At 46.0% G+C, this 22,768-nt stretch overlaps 1 protein-coding gene and 1 long non-coding RNA gene across 2 annotated transcripts in view; one reads left to right on the top strand and one right to left on the bottom strand.

The window, feature by feature from the left end:
- LOC139830897 (uncharacterized) overlaps nucleotides 1-22,768 on the top strand; it is a 244,015-nt gene that overhangs the window by 32,219 nt on the left and 189,028 nt on the right. The gene's annotated exons all lie outside the window — the stretch shown is intronic.
- Nucleotides 11,535-12,351, bottom strand: LOC139830896 (uncharacterized). Its single transcript, XM_071819663.1, has 3 exons — nucleotides 12,252-12,351; nucleotides 12,041-12,121; nucleotides 11,535-11,913 (listed from the first exon to the last, which is right to left on the bottom strand). The coding sequence occupies exons 1-3, from the start codon at nucleotides 12,321-12,323 to the stop codon at nucleotides 11,647-11,649; spliced, it is 420 nt and encodes a 139-aa protein (XP_071675764.1). The 5' UTR covers nucleotides 12,324-12,351; the 3' UTR covers nucleotides 11,535-11,646.

The following is a 22,768-nucleotide window of genomic DNA, read 5'->3' as shown; positions in this document are numbered from 1 at the left end:
CCGGACAAAGTTCCTAGCCTGTTCATCATGGATTTTGTGCCAGGGGTTTTCTTTCCCCAGACGTACCATCTCGGCATCCTCCTTGTCCCAAGTGGGCTGTTTTCCTCGGTAACCGCCGCTTCCGCAATGGTGGGTCCCTAAGTTCAAATCCCGCATTTTCTTCCCCCAGGCGGTCCATTTTTTAACAGTGTCACTCTGTAAGTAAGACTTGAATGCATTAAAGTCTTCTAAGGAGAGCGACGGGTCTTTGCTACTTATCCTCTCCCAGCTTTCACCGGCCTCGATCTTTCCCTTCAGCCGGTTCTTCCAGCTGCTCAAGGCGGTGCTCATCTTCGTGAGAGCTAAAGAGTCCACCTTCTTATTTAACGGCTCCGGGAACGTGTATCGTTGGTGAAGCTTCTGGAGGAGGGATTGGGCGATAGCCTCGTTCTCCTTGCTTCTGAGGTCCTGAGTTAGGATCGGCACGGTTTCACGGACGATGCACCCTAGTTGCATGCCGTACCCTTTGGCAACCCACGAAGGCTCCAAGGGTAGGCCACTTTCGGAGACTACCGTGAAATGATCGGTGACGTTGGCGAGCACTTGCGGCCTCCGATCCCTCCTTGGCCTCCTCGCCGTCCTCTTCTTCTTACCCTCCTGAGGGTTGCCGCCGCTATCACCTTCCGTGCGGTTGGCCGCGTTCTTCACCGGCCGTCTCTTCACCGGTCTGGGCGGCGTCGTCCCAGGTATCGTCATCGTCACCGGTGTCGGCGGCGGCCCCCCGGCCCTCTCCCTCGGAGGCAGTGTCCCGGCCCTCTCCCTCGGAGGCGGCGTCCCGGCCCTCTTCCTCATCGTCGGGCGACTCGGCGGCGGCCTTCCGGGGCTGCTCGTAACCCTCCCAGAAGTCCTTGTTGGCCTCTCTCGCTTCTTCGTTCTGGCTCCTGGGCTTAGAAGTGTTGCCCGACATGTTTATTTGCACTTCATTAAAAAGAGGCAACAAGTTAGTACAAAAGTCAACCAGAAAATTCGGCATGACTTTTGCTAATTTTTCTACGTAGGAGTGCCCATTTCTCAACCGAAACGGAAGTTAATCAACGCTTCGGGAGAAATGGGCAACTCAATGAAATCCCTGCAAAAATATCCACCATATACACCATATATCCACCATATCCACCATATACACCATATATCCACCATATCCACCATAAACCAGAAAACCTGGACATATATTGCTGGACATATATAGTTCCTATTTTTTTAACCTGGAGCACTACAACAAATTAACCTGAAGCATCTACAATACATCAAACAAAACCTGGTGCATCAATACAGCTGGCATTATTAACCTAGAGCATCAATACAACAAATATTATTAACCTGGAGCATCTACAACAAATTAACCTGGAGAATCTACAATACATCAAACAAAACCTGGAGCAATCACCTGGAGCACTACAACAAACCTGGAGCATCTTTTTAACCAACCGTTAGCATATTTAGTGCAGTCAAGGTAGTAGCTAATGACTTAGAAAAATGACTTCAATAGTAGGCAGTAGCATTTCATTCAAAATCAACTAGGCAGTATCATTTCATGATTAGCTTGTTCATTTTTTCATTTGTATTAAAAAACCTAACAAATCCTAGCTAGCAGTAGCAATAAAGAACATCAACATATAAAATTCCAGAGATAATTAAATAGCAGAAGCTTGAGCATCATATGGAAATGCTAGTGTCTTCAAATGAAAATGCTATTACTCATAATTACTTAAATTTTTGGTAGATAATTACTTAAATTTAAAAAGGCAGTATATGCTTCTTCATAACCAAGAATACAAGCTTATAGAGCAAGCCAACCAGTAGCTACTGCCAACATGTGAGCATGAGCATCATTTACAGACAGAGAAACAACAACAACATTAGCTTGTTCATTTTTATTTTTATTCCCAAATAGTAGGTTGTAGCTTGTTCATTCAAATAGTAGGCAGTAGCTTTTTTATCTCTAAATTCAAACAGCAGCATTTCATGTACTAGTAGCATTATTATCTTGAAACCCCAAGCAGTAACGGTATATCATGACATGTGACCAGTAGCTACTGCCAACATATTCATGAAAGCATCATCCAATGCATTATTTGGGGGAAGCAAAAATTGGGCTGCTATAGGATCATAGGCATTCATAGGTTTGGGAAGTGGCCCCTAGCATCACCAAGCTATTAAACCACAACCAAAGCATCAATCATCATAATCTACTAAGATTCAGATTATAATGGATATTTACCAACAATTACTTGGCATCCGGCCATTCATTCTATGCAAACAAATTGAATCATTATGAATACATAGTTCATCAATAAATAGTTCCAGTAATTCATACTGACTCTCTGTTAACCCTCTTTTAAACATTTTCAAAATTCTTATCATCTGTCTAAATCAAAATTCATACTGACCATCAAATTTCTATTTGACTAACACATCAAAATTCATAAATTGAATGTCCACATAAGCTATAGCAGCACTACATCAAAATTCATACTGACCATCAAAATTCTATTTGACTATATGTATATGCAACATTGTCAATTGCTCAATCAAAATTAACTACATCACCAGCAAGAAATTAAGCAAATTGAGAACCAAATTGAGAGGCATAGGGGAGAGGGAGGGAGGCATAGGGGAGAGGGAGGGGCCGGGGCACAGGGGAGAGGGAGGGAGGCACAAGGGAGAGGGAGGGAGGCACAGGGGAGAGGGAGGGATCTCACCGACGGCGGCGCTAGGCGGTGATGGCGAGCGCAGGCGATGGTCCTCCTCCTCCTCCTCCTGCTGCTCGCGGCGCGGGCGGGGTGGTCCTCCTCCTCCTGCTCGCGGCGTGTGCGGGGTGGTCCTCCTCCTCCTGCTCGCAGCGTGGGCGGGGTGGTCCTCCTCCTCCTCCTCTTCCTCCTGCTCGGTGGTGCTAGGCGGCGGTGGCGAGTGCTAGGCGGCGGTGGAAGCTAGGGTTCGTCACGCGGATACGAATGGGGAAGAGAGAGATGGGGGGAAGAGCGAACCGCTCATTTCACCAAGTCAGTAAATTCTGTGGCGCACCTAGTTGTGCATGCGCCATAGAATTCCTTAATTCTGTGGCGCACCAAGCGGGACATGCGCCACAGAATTAAGGAATTCTATGGCGCATGCGCACTAGGTGCGCCACAGAATTTACTGACTTGGTAAACAAACTGGGCTAATGTTGTGTTCTGTCAGAAACACAGCATTAGCCCAGTGGTTAAGCCTACTGGTAGGCTTGGGTAACCCAGGTTCGAACCCTGGTTGCCCCTACTTTTTTCCCTTTTTAAAAATGTTTTTGTTACATTTTCAAGAAACAACACAACATTTAATAATAATTACTAGAGATTTTCAATTACAAATTACTTGTCTCACACACACATGTTCTTGTCTCTCTCACACACACATGCATGTACTTGTCACACACACATACACCAAAAAAGATCTTCTTCGTCCCGGCTCCGAGCTCTAGCGTCTCTTCGCAATCTTCTTGCCCTTTCGGTTGTTGGCGGTTGAATACTTTATGCCGGCCACCTTGAGATTTCTTCGCGTGAATGGACAACCTTTAGAGGGTAGGGAGGTCTTCCTTCTTACTTTACTAGTAGTAGGCATGTCGAAGTGCCTGTCGAATTCCTCCTCCATCTTCGGGTCACCGTTCTTGTCCAAGTCTTCCTCGTTGGCGTCTCCTTGCATTCCTATGATGCTCCTCTTGCCCTTCCTCACGACAACACGGCTAGGCCTCGACGGATCGGTGATGAAGAAGCATTGGTCAACTTGGCTACCGAGTACCCATGGCTCATTTTTCGCGGATGCGTTCTTCGATTTTGCATCGGGTATAACCATGGTTGTGAAATATCGGCCTTCTTTTTCGACCTTCTTGGCCCATCTCACACGAAACATTGGCACCGTCTCTCCACAGTAATTGAGCTCCCATATCTCCTCGATCCTTCCAAAAAATCTTTCCTTGACATTAGTCTCGTCATCGGCGTATGACAACATAGTTACTCCTGAGTTTTGATTTTCACTATTTCTGTCCTTTTCCTCGGTGTAGAATCTCAGAACCGTTGATGTCGTACCCCTGATAGGTCCTTACGTTATGCGCGGGTCCCTGTGATAAGGTGTATATGAGTTTTTCATCTTCGGTAGAAGGCGTATTTCTCTGTGCTTCAACCAATTGAGTTTGCTTGAACCAACGCGTGAAGCTGGAGTTGTGCTTTTTGGTTACGTCTCCCATCTTCCTCGGCCGGCCCATATCGATGTAATTCTGCTCGACCATGCTTTTGTGCTCTTGCACGAAAGGTTCGATCGATTTAAGTGTTGTAGCGCGACCCGGTGAGCCCTGTCAAAGTCGTCGCGTCGATTTTCAATGCCGACATGGACTGAGCGGTAGCCCTCGCGGTGACCGACTCCAGCGAGCCTCCCGAGGTGCGTCCTGGGTGGTAGACCAACATGATCCTCGTCGTCCTCGGTGCTTAGATAATTCTGGCAGAAGGAGATGCACTCGTAGGTTAGAAACCCCTTGGCCATGCTTGCGTCTGGACGGGCCCTATTGCGAACGTATCCTTTCATGACACCGTTACGCCTTTCGAAAGGCATCATGTTGTGGAGGAACGTTGGGCCGAGGCTGCTTGATGTCTTCAACGACATGGAGAAGGAGATGGACGCATATATCACGAGAATGCGGGCGGGAAGTAAATCTCGAGCTCACATAGTATCACCACGATCTCATCCTGTAGCATCTTGAGCTGCCTCACGCCGATCGACTTCCTGGTGATAACGTCAAAAAAGTTGCATAGGCCAAACAGCGTATCACGGACGTGCTCGTCCATTATGCCTCGGATCGCAACGGGAAGTATCTGCGTCATTAGCACGTGGCAATCGTGAGACTTCATCCCGGTGAACCTCTTCTTCGCTACGTCCAGATATCTGCTTATATTCCCCGAGTAACCGTGAGGAACTTTCACTCCTAGGAGGCACCTGAAAAATCGCCGAGCTCCTCCGGACTCGTTGTGAAGCAGGCAGCGGGAAGCTGCACCGCGTTCTTCTTAGCCCTTTTACGGAGACGTTGAGTCCCTTCCGTCTGATCATCATCATCATCATCATCATCGTCAGTATCGGGGGCTTGAAGATCTTTCCTGATGCCAAAATGTTTAAGATCGTATCTTGCTTTCGGTCCATCCTTGGACTTTTACGAGTTGCAAAGAGTGCCAAGCGGACTCTCGGTAACGTTCTTCGTAATGTGCATGACATCGAGGCTGTGGGGCGTGTGGAGGACCTTCCGATACTCCAAGTCGTGGAAAACAGACCTCGCTTTCCATACACCGAGCGGCGGCTCACGGCTTGGTCGCTTCTTTCCCGTGCGCTGGGCACTCCTTCCAATTTTTCGAAGATCATCGAGGTCGGCGCCGCTCCTCGGGCGTGGGGTCCATCGGGCTCATCTTTACCATTGAACCGCTCACCGCGTTTTCTCCACGGGTGATCCAAGCGAAGCCACCTTCGAGCACCTGGGTAGACGGTTTTCGAGGACCCGGGATCCCTTGGTAGTTGTAGATGCGGGGTATCGTCCATGCACTTCACACGGCCGTTGAATCCGTGGCCCACAGGCGAGATACATATGCGTAACCGGGATAGTCCGTGACCGTCGTGATCAACGCGGCTCTCATATCGAAATAAGTTCTAGTGTAGGCGTCCCACGTACGGGGTGGCGTCTTCCACAACGTGTCTAACTCCTCTTTCGGCAACCCGAGATACAAATGCATGTCGACACCTGGTTGTTTCGGCCCCCGAATGAGAATACTCAGGTGTATGTACCTTTGCTTGGTGCACAGCCACGGGGTAGGTTGTAAGGCCATACAAACACGGGCCGGGTGCTATGCGTGCTACTCTGGTTGCCGAACGGATTGAGTCCATCGGTGCTCATACCCACCTGATGTCCCTGGCGCCGCCCCCGAACCTAGGGAAGGCGATGTCCAATGTTTGCCACCGTCCCCGTCGAAGGGTGTGTCAAGATATAGCCCATCTCCGGATCTTCTTCGGCTTCTCGCCTTTCCTCGTGCCATTGCATGATCTTTGCTTCCTTAGGGTCCACGAAATACCGCTGCAGACGGGGAGTGATAGGAAAGTACCATACCACCTTTCGAGGTACCTTCTTGTTCCCAACCTTGTACCGTCCGTGGCCACACACCGGACATGTGGTTCGTCCTTGTACTCGCACCTATAAATCACACAATCATTAATGCAGCGTGGTATTTTTCGTGCGGTAGGTCAAGGGGACACACGACTTTCTTGGCCTCCTCGGTACTACTTGGCAATGTGTTCCCCTCCGGGAGACGATCGTGCGAATTTTAAGCTCTTGTCAAGCTGGAATCGGTCCACTTGTTCTGCGTCTTCATCTGCAGTAATCAAGCGTTACATGCAAGCGCGTATCCTGCGGACGACACCCAGGAAAGATCGGAGTCATCCCGTCTTTCTCCATTTGCGACAGCTTGGCTCTCTCTCTAGCTGCAACTCTATCGTTGCTCGTCTCCTGGAGGAGAAGATCTTGAACATGAGAGTCCCGCAAGGCCGAAATTAGCGTGGTCGCGCCGGAATCTTCTTCTTCATCATGATGATGTTCTCCGCCGGCATCTTCTTCTTCATGATGATCTTCTCCGTCGACTTCTTCTTCATGATGATAGTCCCCGTCGGCATGATGATAGTCTTCTTCATGATGATAGTCATCTCGCTCGACATGGTCTTCATGCGCACCATTTGATGGGGCCGGCCGCGCCTGGTTGTCTTGCATGAAACCGCGCCTCGGCGAGTGCTCCTCCGGTTGTCCGAATCGGGGTTGATCCAGCGCTCGAGTTTGCATGATCGACACGGACATCTTATCTGGCGCCTATTGTTCCGAATCATGTCCTCCTTCGCGTCTATCTTGTATCTAGAGATTCGAGCGGAACTCATCGAGAGGACCATGCTTGCCTGCAAATGGTATACATAGAACAGGAAATTAGAACCGCACCAAATGCACACACATGCATGGGCCGTACCTCTCCTCAAGGTATTACATGGAGTGGAAAAATTCGGCATGACCTCTCCTCAAAGTAGGACATATGGGTAGTGCAAAACTTGCCGAAACGGAAATGAATCAACATTTCGGCAAACATCCATGCACCACACCGGCACACACACAAGCGCTTCACCTGCAACAAGCATCCATACACACGACGGCCACACAAGATCTACAAGCATATGTATGTCTCCTCCAACTACTCACCTTCTAGATTCGATACCGAGACGAGACCGCGATCGATGACTTCGAGAGGAGGAGAGAGTATGGAGAGCCTTCTCCTCAACTCCAATTAAGTATCAACCAAAGTAAGTGCAATAAATACCCAAGCAAGTGAAAAGTGGAGTCAAAATGGTATGAGAGAGAAGGGGGGGACGAGCTAGATGGAGGAAGAAGAATGGCTTGTGTAGTGTGGTAGGTGGGAGGTTGCTCACTTTTGTAGATCTGGTTCACTAATTCTGTGGCGCACCAACCACAGTGCGCCACAGAATAGCTTATTTCTGTGGCGCACCGAGCGCAGTGCGCCACAGAATAACTTATTTCTGTGGCGCACACAAGACAGTGCGCCACAGAATACCTTATTTTTGTGGCGCACTGTCGCCGTGCGCCACAGAAGAAGTAATTTCTGTGGCGCACCGAGGTATGTGCGCCATAGAAATTGTAAAACCAATGATTGGGGGTGACAGGGTGTGGGGCCCACCAAGTTTTTGTGGCGCACGGTTTAGTAGTGCGCCACAAAATTAAGCTATTTCTGTGGCGCACCGAGCTTCGTGCGCCACATAATAAGTTTCTGTGGCGCACTCAAAACGGTGCGCCACAGAACTAAGCTTCGCCTATAAGGGTTTTCCTACTAGTGTATATGTGACAGAATATGATGATGAGGACGATCAGGAAGAACCTTTACCTCCTAATCCTGAAACGTTTCTCAAAATTTCCATGCATGCTGTACAGGGGACTGCTAAGGAGCATTATACATTCACAGTGACAACTAAAATTGGCAGTACCTATGCCACGGCCCTAGTTGACTCTGGAAGCTCTGCCACGTTCATGACACCTGCACTGGCCAGGCAAGCTAAATGCAAGTTGACACCTAATCACAAAGTCATGGTGTTGGTGGCAAATGGAGAGGCATTATTCACCGAATTCCACACTAAACAATGTCAGTACATAATACAAGGGCAACAACTAGAGTTTGACTTCAAAATCCTACCATTGGAAGGATATGACATAATTCTTGGCACATATTGGATCAAATATCATAGTCCTGTCACTCTGGATTACAAGAAGATGTTTATGCAGATCACAACTGTTGAGGGCAAGCTTGTCACATTTTGGGATGAATCTCTTCCAGGGAACACAACTATCACTGAAACAGAAAGTGTGAACTTACTAGTGGAAGAAAATGTCTGTGGCGCTATGGTTTTTGTGAACTCAATACCTCATGCCAAGCATACAACTACAACACCATCTTTTCTACGGATAGTGCTGGAACAATTTCAAGATGTATCCTGTGAATCAACAGAGTTACCACCCTCTAGGGAATGTGATCATGCTATCACATTAGTACCTGAAGCTAAGATTGTCTACCAGAGGTCTTATCGGCTGCCTCATCATCAGAAGAATGCTATGGAGGCAATTATCACTAAGATGCTTCAGTCTCAGGTAATAAGAAATAGCCTTAGTCCTTATTCCTCACCTGCCCTCATGGTCAAGAAGAAAGATACTACATGGAGGTTGTGCAATGACTTTAGGAAATTAAATGCCCAAACTGTGAAAAATAAATTTCCTATACCGGTCATAGAGGATATTATAGATGAACTTCATGGAGCCAAAATCTTCTCAAAGATAGATCTCAAAAGTGGCTATCATCAGATTAGGATGAAAACTGAGGACATACCTAAGACTGCTTTTAATACTCACATGGGGCATTATGAATATTTAGTTATGCCATTTGGCCTCACTAATGCACCAACAACCTTCCAAGCTTTGATGAACAAGATTCTAGCACCAGTCCTACGGAGGTTTGCACTGGTATTCTTTGATGATATTCTAATTTATAGCAAGACTGCTACAGACCATAGTGCATACTTGTCTGCTATCTTGCAAATTCTCAGAGACAACAAACTGACTACCAAGAAAGAAAAATGCAGTTTTGGGCAACCACAAGTGGAATATTTGGGCCACATAATCAGTGGAGAAGGTGTAGCCACTGACCCAGTAAAAGTTGAAGCTATAGTGAAATGGCCAAGTCCTAAAAACATCACAGAATTACGAAGTTTCTTGGGCTTAGCAGGGTACTACAGGAGGTTCATAGCTGGTTATGGCATTATTTGCCGACCACTATTCGACTCCCTCAAGAGAGATGCCTTTGTATGGAGTGACATTCAAGAGAAGGCATTCCAAGAACTAAAGAAGAAAATGACATCAGCACCTGTTTTGGCCATGCCAAACTTCTCTGCACCATTTGTGCTTGAAGCAGATGCAAGTGGACAAGGCATTGGAGCAGTCCTCATGCAACAGGGTCAGCCCATTTCCTTTATGAGTAAGGCAATAGGACCAAAAGCAGCAACATTCTCTACTTATGATAAAGAAGCATTGGCCATTATAGAAGCTTTAAAAAAATGGAAGCATTACTTCGCGGCGTCCTCTGTCATTATAAGAACTGACCAACAGAGCCTCAAGTACATACAAGAGCAAAAGCTAACTGATGGTGTACAACACAAGTTACTCATCAAGTTACTTGGTTACAATTACACTATGGAATACAAACGAGGCAGAGAGAATAAAGTGGCAGACGCACTATCAAGAGTGAAATATCACTTGCTCTCTATTCTTACTAGTGCTGCGGTACCAACCTGGGTTTCTGAGGTAGTGCACACCTACACAGCTGATGAACAATGCAAGAAAATCATCACTGAACTGGCAATAGACAAGGCTTCACACCCAGAGTATACACTCACAAATGGAGTGTTGAGATACAACAACAAAATTGTTGTTGGAAGTTCAAAAGAGCTGAGAAATAAACTGATAGCTGCGTTTCACACATCTGAACTTGGTGGCCACTATGGGGAACGTGCCACTTACCACAGGCTTCAGTTGCTCTTTCACTGGCCGGGCATGAGAAAGGATGTGATAGCTTTTATCAAAATTTGTCCCATCTGCCATATCAATAAGCCAGAACACACCAAGCACTACAAGAAAAGTTCTGATAGACAACGTCTCAAAATCGTCCGCTAAGGGGTATTTTTCGTCGCCCATGGGCCTAACCCGACGATATGGGTTCTGTTGTGGAAACTGCGTCAGGCAAAGTCCAACGACGTTTTTTTCGGTCCGTCGCGCTTGGGCGCCCTTCCGCCACGGAAAATCGGACCGTTGCGCAAGTGTTTCCGGGAGCCCGTTGACTGTTGACGTCATGCAAACTGACACGTGGCAGACGCCGTTAACTGGCAGTTAACGGCGTTAACCGGCTGAAACCCCGTGGTAGATGGTAGGCCCACACGAGGCCTGCCACGTCTTAAGCGGGCCGGGCCAGCTGACATAGTTTGACCGGTCAACTATATAGCTGGGCTGGTCCATTAGTTACGTGGGCCGGGCCTAACCTCTAAGGTTGACTGGTCAAAACTTAAATGGGCCGGCCCATTTAACATGTGGGGTCCACCTTACAGCTACTGGGCCGGCCCAAGAAGCAAGTGGGCCGGGCCGAAACACAGGTGGGTCCCACTTTCCTGTTAAAGGGCCGGCCCATTTAGTGTGTGGGGTCCACCGTGTAGCAAGTGGGCCGGGCCAAAAACACAGGTGGGTCCCACTTTCCAGTTAAAGGGTCGGCCCATTTAGTATGTGGGGTCCACCATATAGCAAGTGGGCCGGCCCAACAAGATAGTGGGCCGGGCCAAAAACACAGGTGGGTCCCACTTTCCTGTTAAAGGGCCGCCCATTTGGTGTGTGGGGTCCACCATATAGCAAGTGGGCCGGCCCAACAAGATAGTGGGCCGGGCCAAAAGCACAGGTGGGTCCCACCTTCCTGTTAAAAGGCCGGCCCATTTAGTATGTGGGGTCCACCATATAGCAAGTGGGCCGGCCCAACAAGATAGTGGGCCGGGCCAAAAACACATGTGGGTCCCACCTTCCTGTTAAAGGGCCGGCCCATTTAGTATGTGGGGTCCACCATATAGCAAGTGGGCCGGCCCAACAAGATAGTGGGCCGGGCCAAAAGCACATGTGGGTCCCACCTTCCTGTTAAAGGGCCGGCCCATTTACCATGTGGGACCACCATATACCAAATGGGCTGGCCCAACAAGATAGTGGGCCGGCCCAATAAGCATGTGGATCCCACTATCGTGTATCCGGGCCGGCCTACTAAAGAAGTGGGCCGGCCCAAAATGAAAGTGGGTCCCACACTACTGTAAGTGGGCCGGCCCAATCTGTTGTAGTGCCCTACTTGTTTGACTAGTCAACATGCATTAAATTTCATGAGCCTAAAATCTGATATCAATGATACACACAATTACATACACAAATAAAACAAGTAGGAAAATTACAAGGCAATTCATGTGCCCAAATAAAAAAATTACATAGAATCATTGAGGACTTCTATTAGCATCATCAATAACACGTTGACATTTGGCAATCGCCTTGATTGAATCTTGTGTACTCTTTGTCAACATATCAGCTACAGATCTTAAAGCAGCAATACCATGTCTTTTATAAAGTACAGCCTTGAGATATTTACTGTTTGATGAAAGCAATGGTCTCGGTTGACGGCTATGAGAAGATGCATCAGAAGAAATATCAGAAGTTTTTGTGGGCCTCACTTCTAATGAAGATTGCTTCATCACAACTGCATTCTGATAATAATGCAAAAATAGTTAAACGATGAACTATGCAAACATTTATTATGAAATGTAGATATAAGATAATAACAAGTTGCATAAATAAGACAATGTATGGAACTTGTACTAAGCACAAACTTACATCATAATGTTGCACAGGGTCGCTACAGATCCTTTTTTGGCGACTATCTTCTAATGATGACTGCTTCATTAAAACTGCATTCTGGTAACATTGCAAACATAGTTACAACAATTAACTATTCAAATATGTATTACGCAATGTAGAGATCAGATAACAGCATGTAGCAGAAATAAGCACAAGATAAGATAAGATGCATGTACTAAACACATACTGGCTCGCTGCAGGTCCTTCTCTTGCGTGCACTAGTCGTGGTCAACATGCCTGTCATTTTAGGTTCAGCCATCACGTGAAATGCTAATCCTCCTGCTCCATTGTCCTTAATCTGTGTTTAGATATCACATTTAAGACCAAGTCACCGGTTTCAAATAACAAAAAACTTGAGCTGCCAAATGAATAAGCCAATATTTACCGAGATATCGATTAAAACCAACTAGATGTTGCTTTGCATGAGATACGAATTTCACATTCAGATTTAGAGTAGGGTAATGCCAAGGTTTTCCACATAAAGTAAACTGGCATTAAGAATGAACAAATGTCGTGTTCAAATCACCTTCGCAGCTTCTCCAAGACAAGCATATCAAATAGGCGAAACATAGTAAAGCTTGAATGGCATTGCTATGGAATGGTTCCAAGTGTTAATCTCTTGCATAAGGAACAATGCATATAGGTTATAGATAATAACGGAAGTAAACTGCCAAAATTACCAACCAAGAACTCAGATTCCAACCTTCCCTAGCGTCCCCGTTGTTAATGTTGGATGTTCTAATAAGTGGTTCGCATGATCAATCCCTAGGAAAAATAACATTGACAAGTCGCCTATGATAATACAAAGACCAGACATGCACGCAGCAATAACTATATAAGCTAAAGACGAGGTATAATAGAAAGCAGATTGGAAATGCACATAGCATGATTATAAAAGCAGTGTGAGAATAGCAGACACGAGAAAACAGCTAGCAGCTAGCGGTGAGCTAATGACGTGGTATAAGAACAAGCAGATTGGAAATGCCCATAGCATGACTATAAAAGCAGTGCGACAATAGCATGCAGTACAAAAATAGTTGGCAGCAAATGAATGGGTATAAGGCTATAAATATGTGGATGCACACAGTGTCGATAGAATGAACAGGATGGTAGCGACCGGATAATGCTTTTGTAATTGCATACAATATTTAAACAAACTTCATGCGAAGCAACACATCAAGAAAGTTAACGGCATATGAGATCTGCAAATAACTACACAAAAACATGGCTAAAAAACACCGCGATCTAACGGGCCAGCGTACTAACCAAGCTGCGGCGGGGTGGACGGGGCGGCAACTTGCATTCCGGCGGCGGCGAACGCGGGAGACGATGAATCGACCCTGTTTCGCAGAAGCGGGCGTTAGTGAAGCAGATCTGGTTGGCTGGCAAGGGATTCGGTGAAGTTTATACAGCCGCTGCGCCGAGGTAGTCGGTGGCGAGGTCGGCGGTGAAGCAGATCCGTCGGTGGCGAAGTCGGCGGTGAAGCAGATCCGTCGGTGGCGAGGTCGGCGGTGAAGCAGATCCGTCGGTGACGAGGGCGGCGGGGAGCGGATCAGGTGGGTGGACAGCCAACACGATCAAGGCTACGCTGTGGAGGAGTATGCCGGCGCGGCAGATCTAGTACTGTAGAGAGTCAGAGCTTTGGCATGTGAGAGTATTTTTGAGCTAATGGGGCGAATGGTTGGTGGGTGGGTGTGGGCCTGTGGGGAGGGTTCGGGATCTAGGCAAGATATTTCATTGTTACCGAATGAGCCCTCCATGGTCGGTGGGTTGTAGCTTCCGGACCAGGGTTAAAAGGGTAAAACTGGTCACGGGATTTTCGAATGGATGCGGCGGGATGATTTGGCGCGCGGCCGAAATTTTCAGTTTCAAGCTACGAGCAGAACGACAAAAATAATGTTCTTCCCCAGGGAGCTCTCATTTCTTCCTCTTCTCTTTCTCCCTCGAGTCTTTCCCACTCCCGGCTCCTCTCCCGCTTCTCTCCGGCGGCCTCGCGGGCGGAGACGAGGCCGACTTCTCTGTATATTGTACACCCTCCGAACTAAATTAATTGATTCAACTTTCCTTAGACGTGTATGTATCTAGAGTAAAAACATGTGTGGATACATCCATATTTAGATAAGCAAAGTTGAGTCAGCTAATTTGGATCCGAGGGAGTTAGTGTTGTTGTAAGCTTAGATCCAGTGTTTCCCATGAGCAGAATGGCGCAATGGAGTCGGGGATCTCGTCATCGGCTTCGGATCTCGGCCTGTGGTGAATCTGGCGGATCTTGCCGGCCAAACCCCGATCTGGTGCCATCAATGTGATGGCGCTAACGGTGAGGCTTGCTTTGGTCAGTGCTTCTGATCTGGCCAATGGGGAAGTCAAGCTGCTAAAGTTCACAAGCTCGGGGCATACGACGGCGTCATCCGTCTTGCCCGTGCACATCTTGGCCTTTCAGCGGCCCTTCTCAGAGCCAATATGTCGTTGCTGAGGCCCTTCTTCTCCTTCGTCTTGGCGACTACCGGCGACACCGTCCCAAGTGGTGCGTCCCCGGCGACGGAGTTGCTGGAAAGGATGCGGAGCAGAGATCTGATGTGCGGTCGAGAAGGACTCGATTGATTTTCTTCTATATGTTTTGGGGTCCTTTTTGTAAAGTTGCAGGTTCTATTAGTTATTGTCCAGTACTTTTGGTCCTCTATGTAATTTTTTGGACTAGTTTCCATTGGCACTGATAAACTTGAATTTTGACAAGTTCACAGGGAAAAAAATTCCTTTGCACATATGGCCTATCATGTATAAACATTCTTGAGATTTAAACTATATGTAATGTGCCATGCATTAACCCTAAACCATATATATGTAACTAACCCTAGCTGATCAAACCCTACTTAATTAAAACAAATAACCCTAAACTATACGCATGCACTTTATGCGCAAAGGCGCGGGTGCCTCTAATAATGTGTGTGCGCACTCGATCGATGATCCCTAAACCTTATACAACCCTGAAACCCTAATCCCTAATCCCTAAACCCTAAACACCCTAAACACTAAACCCTGTACCCTAAACCCTAACCCTAACCCTAAACCCTAATTAAACCCTATATATAGGCCAACGACACTTAATTGTGCATCAAGCAGGCCAGGGGTGCCTCGCGGTCCTCTAATTAAATTAAATGTGCCATGCATTAACCCTAAACCATATATATGTAACTAACCATAGCTAATCAACCCTACTTAATGAAAACACATAACCCTAAAGTATACTAGCTATAACCCGATCTAATAAAAACATGCTCTATATATAGCAGCTAGCTAGCAAACCTTAGATTAACACCAATTAATATATACATGGCCTTGATGCGTGTAGTTGACACGTCCGTTGGGAACCCCAAGAGGAAGGTGTGATGCGCACATCGGCAAGTTTCCCTCAGTAAGAAACCAAGGTTTAATCGAACCAGTAGGAGTCAAGAAGCACGTTGAAGGTTGATGGCGGCGGGATGTAGTGCGGCGCAACACCAGAGATTCCGGCGCCAACGTGGAACCTGCACAACACAACCAAAGTACTTTGCCCCAACGAAACAGTGAGGTTGTCAATCTCACCGGCTTGCTGTAACAAAGGATTAACCGTATTGTGTGGAAGATGATTGTTTGCAGAGAAAATAGTAAAACAAGTATTGCAGCAGATTTGTATTTCAGTATTAAAAGAATGGACCAGGGTCCACAGTTCACTAGAGGTGTCTCTCCCATAAGATAAAAGCATGTTGGGTGAACAAATTACAGTCGGGCAATTGACAAATAGAGAGGGCATAACAATGCACATACATGACATGATAAGTATAGTGAGATTTAATTGGGCATTACGACAAAGTACATAGACCGCCATCCAACTGCATCTATGCCTAAAAAGTCCACCTTCAGGTTATCGTCCGAACCCCCTCCGGTATTAAGTTGCAAAGCAACAGACAATTGCATTAAGTATGGTGCGTAATGTAATCAACAACTACATCCTCGGACATAGCGCCAATGTTTTATCCCTAGTGGCAACAGCACAACACAACCTTAGAACTTTCTCACATTGTCCTGTGTCAATGCAGGCATGAACCCACTATCGAGCATAAATACTCCCTCTTGGAGTTAAGAGTAAAAACTTGGCCAGAGCCTCTACTAGTAACGGAGAGCATGCAAGATCATAAACAACACATGTATAATAACATGATAATTAACATGACATGGTATTCTCTATCCATCAGATCCCGACAAACACAACATAGAGTATTACAGATAGATGATCTTGATCATGTTAGGCAGCTCACAAGATCCAACAATGAAGCACAATGAGGAGAAGACAACCATCTAGCTACTGCTATGGACCCATAGTCCAGGGGTGAACTACTCACTCATCACTCCGGAGGCGACCATGGCGGTGTAGAGTCCTCCGGGAGACACTACAAGAAAAGTTCTGATAGACAACGTCTCAAAATCGTCCGCTAAGGGGTATTTTTCGTCGCCCATGGGCCTAACCCGACGATATGGGTTCTGTTGTGGAAACTGCGTCAGGCAAAGTCCAACGACGTTTTTTTCGGTCCGTCGCGCTTGGGCGCCCTTCCGCCACGGAAAATCGGACCGTTGCGCAAGTGTTTCCGGGAGCCCGTTGACTGCTGACGTCATGCAACCGACACGTGGCGTACGCCGTTAATCGGCGATTAACGGCGTTACCCGGCTGAAACCCCGTGGGAGATGGTCGGCCCACACGAGGCCTGCCACGTCTCAACCGCGCCGGCCCAATAAGTTTGCGGGCCGGGCCAGCTGACATAGTTTGACCGGTCAACTATATAGCTGGGCTGGTCCATTAGTTACGTGGGCCGGGCCTAACCTCTAAGGTTGACTGGTCAAAACTTTAATGGGCCGGCCCGCTAAGCATGTGGGCCAGGCCGAATGCACTCGATTGACCGGTCAACAGGCAAAAGGGCCGGCCCACAAGACATGTGGGACCCACTTTCCTGGTACCGGGCCGGCCCATTTACAAAGTGGGGTCCCCATTAAAGCAACTGGGCCGGCCCAAGAAGTTAGTGGGCCGGCCCAATTAGCATGTGGGTCCCACTTTCCTGTTAAAAGGCCAGCCCATTTAGTATGTGGGGTCCACCATATAGCATGTGGGCCGGCCCAAAAAGATAGTGGGCCGGGCCAAAAACACAGGTGGGTTCCACTTTCCTGTTACAGGGCTGGCCCATTTAGTATGTGGGGTCCACCATAGAGCGAGTGGGCCGGCCCAACAAGATAGTGGGCCGGGCCAAAAAAGTCTGGTGGGTCCCACTTCCCTGCTAAAGGGCCGGCCCATTTAGTATGTGGGGTCCACCATATAGCAAGTGGGCCGGCCCATCTAGATAGTGGGCCGGGCCAAAACGCTGGTGGGTCCCACTTTCCGGTTAAACGGCCAGCCCATTTAGTATGTGGGGTCCACCGTATAGCAAGTGGGCCGGCCCAACACGCTTGTGGGCCGGGCCAAAAACACAGGTGGGTCCCACTTTCCTGTAAAAGGGCCGGCCCATTTAGTATGTGGGGTCCACCCTAGAGCAAGTGGGCCGGCCCAACAGGCTAGTGGGCCGGGCCAAAAACACAGGTGGGTCCCACATTCGACTTAAAGGGCCGGCCCGTTTAGTACGTGGGGACCACCACATAAGCAATTGGGCTGGCCCAACTAGTTGGTGGGCCGGCCCAGTAGTGGGTGGGGTCCACCTTAAAGCAAGTGGGCCGGCCCAATAAAAGTGTGGGGTCCACAGTTAATCAAGTGGGCTGGCCCAATAAGTAAGTGGGCCAGCCCGTTTAGTTGCTGTTTATATGCCGGCGTAAAAGGCGCTTTAGTATTTTGCGGGCCGGCACGTATGTGATTTCGCTTAATTGGGCCGTTTAAGGGATGGGAATTCGTGATTTAGATACTGAGAATATTTACGCAGCATTGATTTCTGTCGGATAGCCTCACTTACGACAAGCACCAAAGAAAAAATGCGCGAAAGAACTATAAAAACTAACTAAATATTACATCAGCTGCAAGGCTTTGAAAAAATATTACAGAACCCAGAGAAATTGAATGGTAATTAAACCTAGCAATACAATGAAGCGATCCGGCAATCTTTTAAGTTGTCCATGCAGCACCTATATCTGAAACAAAGACATTACAAGTTAAGACAGCAACAATGGAAACGCAAAGACACTGCAATATTGTTTGCCAAAGAATTTGGAACTCATCATTTCGTCGTTATAACAAGATCATTGTAATGCGCACAATAAGCAAACAAAGAGTGCATGCCGCATACCAACAGCCAATATAACAGAGCATGTTAGAATGAAATAAATAGACTTACTACCGTCGAGTCCCATGCAAACCAACATGTTCAGGGAGTACAAAATTGGCATGAACAACATAGTAGCAGGCTATAAATTTTGTAACAACGATCGAGCAAGATGAAGTTATGATGGCTACATCTACGTAGCAGGAATGTAAACCAAAAATAGAAGTTACGATGGCAAAAGCTAAAGAGGAGGGAATGTGAACCAACATGTGCCAAGTGCAATTACTTAATTTTGGCCGTGAACTAAATAATACTCCTGAACTTATAGTGAAGGGGATGCAAATCAAGATGTTTCGGGATATAAACTTGTAATGAGCAACACATAGAGGATAGTTAATGCTGGAGCTTAGGATGGACCAGATACGTAATATAGTGGGATCACCTGTGAACTTGTATAAGAGGGAATGCAAACCAATATGTTCAGCTTTCCATATGTGAGCGTCATGCCAAGTCAGAGAAACAAGTCAATAATGCAGCTTTTGAAGAACAAGATGGCACACAAAATTATTATCTAGTAGTATGACAAGTTTATTTGTACTACAGGCTAGATAGCAGAGTGATAGCATGCCAAACTAAGTCCTTACTTTGTTAGCTTACAATGAACTAGATACAAAACAATGGCATCACCTGTAGTACAGGGAATGCAAGCCAACATGTTCATGGAGTAAAAAATTGGCACAAACAACATAGTAGCAGGCCATAATTTTTGTAACAACGACTGAGCAAGATAAAGTTATGATGGCTAGATCTACGAGCAGGAATGTAAACCAAATATAGAAGTTACGATGCCAAAAGCTATAGAGCAGGGAATGCGAACCAACATGTGCAATTACTTAAAATTGGCCATGAACTAAATAATAGCAGGATGTTACTATAATACCTATAATTTTTGTAACAACGACTGAGCAAGATAGAAGTTATGATGGCTACATCTACAGAGCAGGGAATGCAAACCAAAATGTTCAATCGCTTAAAGTTAGCAATGAAGTACAAAATAGCAAGGTGTTACGGTCATAGCTAGGAATGAACTAAAAGAGCTTCAGACAAACAAGCATCTGAACCCAGAACATGGCGCTAAAACAAGGGACTTACATTAGGAGAAGCACTCTGTGGGAGTCACAGCAGATCTTCCTGGGGTTGATAGATCCGGTGATGAAGTACGCTACATGTGCTACTTGGGGTTGGAGAGACGGCCATTACACTTCATGGTTACTCATCTCATCTGCAAAAATGTAACGACGCGTCGTTAGCACAAACAGGTTCCCCCAAGATTAAACAAGAACTTGCAGGCAAGCAATAGAAAAGCGACAGTAGAAGAGTTTAGATCATGCAAGGCGCCGGTGAAGCAGATCCGGTTCATGCACAGCGGTGTCGGTGAGCAAGATCCGATGCGGTGGACGACGGATCCGGCGAAGCGGCTCCGGAGGGGTGGACGATACCGCAGCTGAAGCGACTGCGGTAGACTGCTGGATGAGCACATAGTTTCGAGGTTCGGCGGGGATGATCCGGTCCGGTTGATGACGGCGTCGATGAAGCGGCTCCGGCAGGCAGCCGGATGTCGAGGATCGCGAGGCCTCGGGTAGGCCAGGGAAGTCCGGCGGGGATGTTCCGGTGCGGTGGTCGTGGAGGTGGGAGAGAGAGGGACTTGGGAAGTTCCGGTGGGTGGTCTCAGAGGAGAGAGTGAGGGAAATGAATTTTTTTTCGGGGAGTTTCGGAGCTAGGGAGGTGGTGATCGAAAAAAATGAAGGGTAGACCCCCCACCAACCGACTTATGCATGGACATTGTTGTCATCTTTACGAGGGTAGAATGGGAAGTTAGAGGCGTGTGAAATATTTGTATTTTTCGGGCGGGAAGTTTTGCCGCTGGAATGAGATTTCGAGTTTGGCTACAGTCCAAGTAATACAAAAATATGACACCGTACTAGTACGGCCAAGTGTCACATCAAGTCATCATCACGTTGAAAATCGGTTACCACGATCATAATCATGATATATCTTGAAAATCAATTTTGAAAAGCCCTTCTGAAATATTTCGGGATTGGTACTATGAGATTTTGCAGCTTGACTAAGAATTGATTTTGAATAAGGCTATGGTCTAAGTAATTTTTTTTCTTCGAAAAGGGGATATGACCCCAGCCTCTGCATCGTGGTGATGCACACGGCCTTTATTAATAATCCAGTCGCAACAAAAGTTTTTTTTTTGCAAGGAGCAACAAAAGTATGTTGTACAGATGGTCCAAGTAATATACTCGTGATTGTAATATAAGGCCAGGGGTAGACCGGAACCATATCCTCTAACGTAGAGATGACAAGTCAGGTAAGCACAGTGCTTAAGTAGTGCAAACGTAGAAGAAAAATCAGGAAAATGTAACAAATACTGTACGTATTTACTGTAGCAATCATTGTATATTTTTACTGTATAAAAAAATCGTATAAATATTAAAAAAAGATAGTCATAATTTTGATTGTTACTAATTATCGTAAATGCATATGGCTTACATATATTATGGAAGTTAATTTAGATCAAATTAGACTTAATCATGTAGATGTGGAGAAGGAAAATTAGAGAGGTGTAGCTTACCCGACTTGTCTGTTGCACGTTAGAGGATCTACTTCCGGGGTAGACCATGCTACTTAGACTACTCATAGTGGGAGTAACTAAGGAGTATTAACATAGAGCTGGTTGTGGTAACTAGCTATGTTACCATAACACTTTTCAAGATAGAATGAGTCTACATACTAACTAAAACAATCATGCATGATAGTACTACATCTAAGTTACTATGCATTATGAAGGTAGTAACATAGAGTAGTGTCATATGCATGCGGAAATTCAATTTGGCTCCCGGGTGCATATGCTCCCTCTACCAAAAAAATCATATTTTAAAATGTCGAAAATATTAGCAAAAAAATTTACATGTACATATTCATAATATATGTTCGTTCGTCAAGTTTCACGAAAAACCAATATTTTTTGTGGTCTATGTAAAAAAGAGAAAACTTATCTTGTGAAAAGCATTATTTTTAGTACTGTATTTTATCTTTTTACACACGTCACATGACAAGTCGCAACTTTGTAAGGGCGTAGCACGAGAAGATGTACATGCGAATTTTTTGTTTCATTTTTTTTTGAAATTCAAAATATGTGTAAGATGCATTTCAAAATGGAGGGAGCATATGCTCCTATGTTTCAAAACACCACTCCCGCATGCGCATGACACTACTATACGGTCACATCAAGTCATAATCACAACCAAAATCAGTTCTCATGTACTATCTCCTAAAAAAACTTAAATTTAAAAACGCGTAGCGAATATTTGGGATTTTATTGGCGGGAGATTGTAGCGCTTGACAGATATTTTCAATTTAGCTGGCGCTAAAAAAATACTGTACTAGAAAAATTGGTAGCTTACTGTAGTACTGCCTCCTTTCAGGGATACAAGGACAAGGACCCATCAACTAAAATAATGTATGAAAATGGTCACCAATGGGCCAACTAATAGTTATACTTTTCCCATGCAGCGCAATATAAAAAATACTACAAATCAGATTAAACCTTGATTAAATATTGGTGCATCCAATCCATTCAGTTTTCATTTAATCCACATCACCAAGGAAACAACCACCAGGTACATAACAAGTGCAGATAGAAGCACCAACAAAATAGTTCAGCATCACAAACCCTTTCACACAACCAAGGGACACCTTTGACTGTCAGTGTTCACTGTGGTATTCAGCATCTCCCACACTTTCTCAGGATATTGCCCAGGTGGGCTTGACTTGCTTCTAATCCTGCAGTTATACGGTGGATGACTACTCTTTGTGCAGCCACTATTTCTCGTTCCTCTTTGAGTAGTTCCTCGAGAGCATAAAAAGACAATGACTTGGACCTCAACCTGCGCTTGGGCTTTGACTTGGACTTGGACCTCGACAAATTAGTTGTGAACCCAGCATTACGCAGGAATGTGTTGTTTGCTATACCATGACATTGTAGTACCTTGGAAAATGAATTCAGACATTCTTCCTGGGTTTTTTCTATACCATCTTTCTTTGGTTTTGCCAGCTCCACTTTCATGTCGATCGAGGAGTTTTCAGTTGTTACACATGTGTAAGAGAAGAGATTATAATGTGAAGACATGTGTATGAACTACCTCTAATAATCCTACAAACTGGCATGGCTGATTACCGCATATACATTTTAGTAAGAGCATGTTACATCATATTGACATGTCTTCTATTGCTAACACGTAATAGCAGGACTATAAAAATATGCATGGATCCATGTGTAGAATTCGTAATGTGCATGATATTGCTGAGAAGTATATAAGTGAATTGTATCAGCCCTTTCCACCAGTTCGGACATTTGGTTGTG

This window comes from Lolium perenne, chromosome 4, assembly GCF_019359855.2.
Source record: "Lolium perenne isolate Kyuss_39 chromosome 4, Kyuss_2.0, whole genome shotgun sequence".
NCBI classification, from domain to species: Eukaryota; Viridiplantae; Streptophyta; class Magnoliopsida; order Poales; family Poaceae; genus Lolium; species Lolium perenne.
This window is presented reverse-complemented; position numbering and strand designations above follow the sequence as displayed.

Excerpts from the sequence above, each read along its gene's own strand:
- LOC139830896 (XM_071819663.1), bottom strand. The coding sequence starts at position 12,323 with ATGGCTGAACCTAAAATGACAGGCATGTTGACCACGACTAGTGCACGC. Across the intron at positions 12,122-12,251 it reads GAAGGACCTGCAGCGAGCCA|AATGCAGTTTTAATGAAGCA; the intron begins GTATGTGTTTAG and ends CAATGTTACCAG. Across the intron at positions 11,914-12,040 it reads ACCCTGTGCAACATTATGAT|AATGCAGTTGTGATGAAGCA; the intron begins GTAAGTTTGTGC and ends CATTATTATCAG.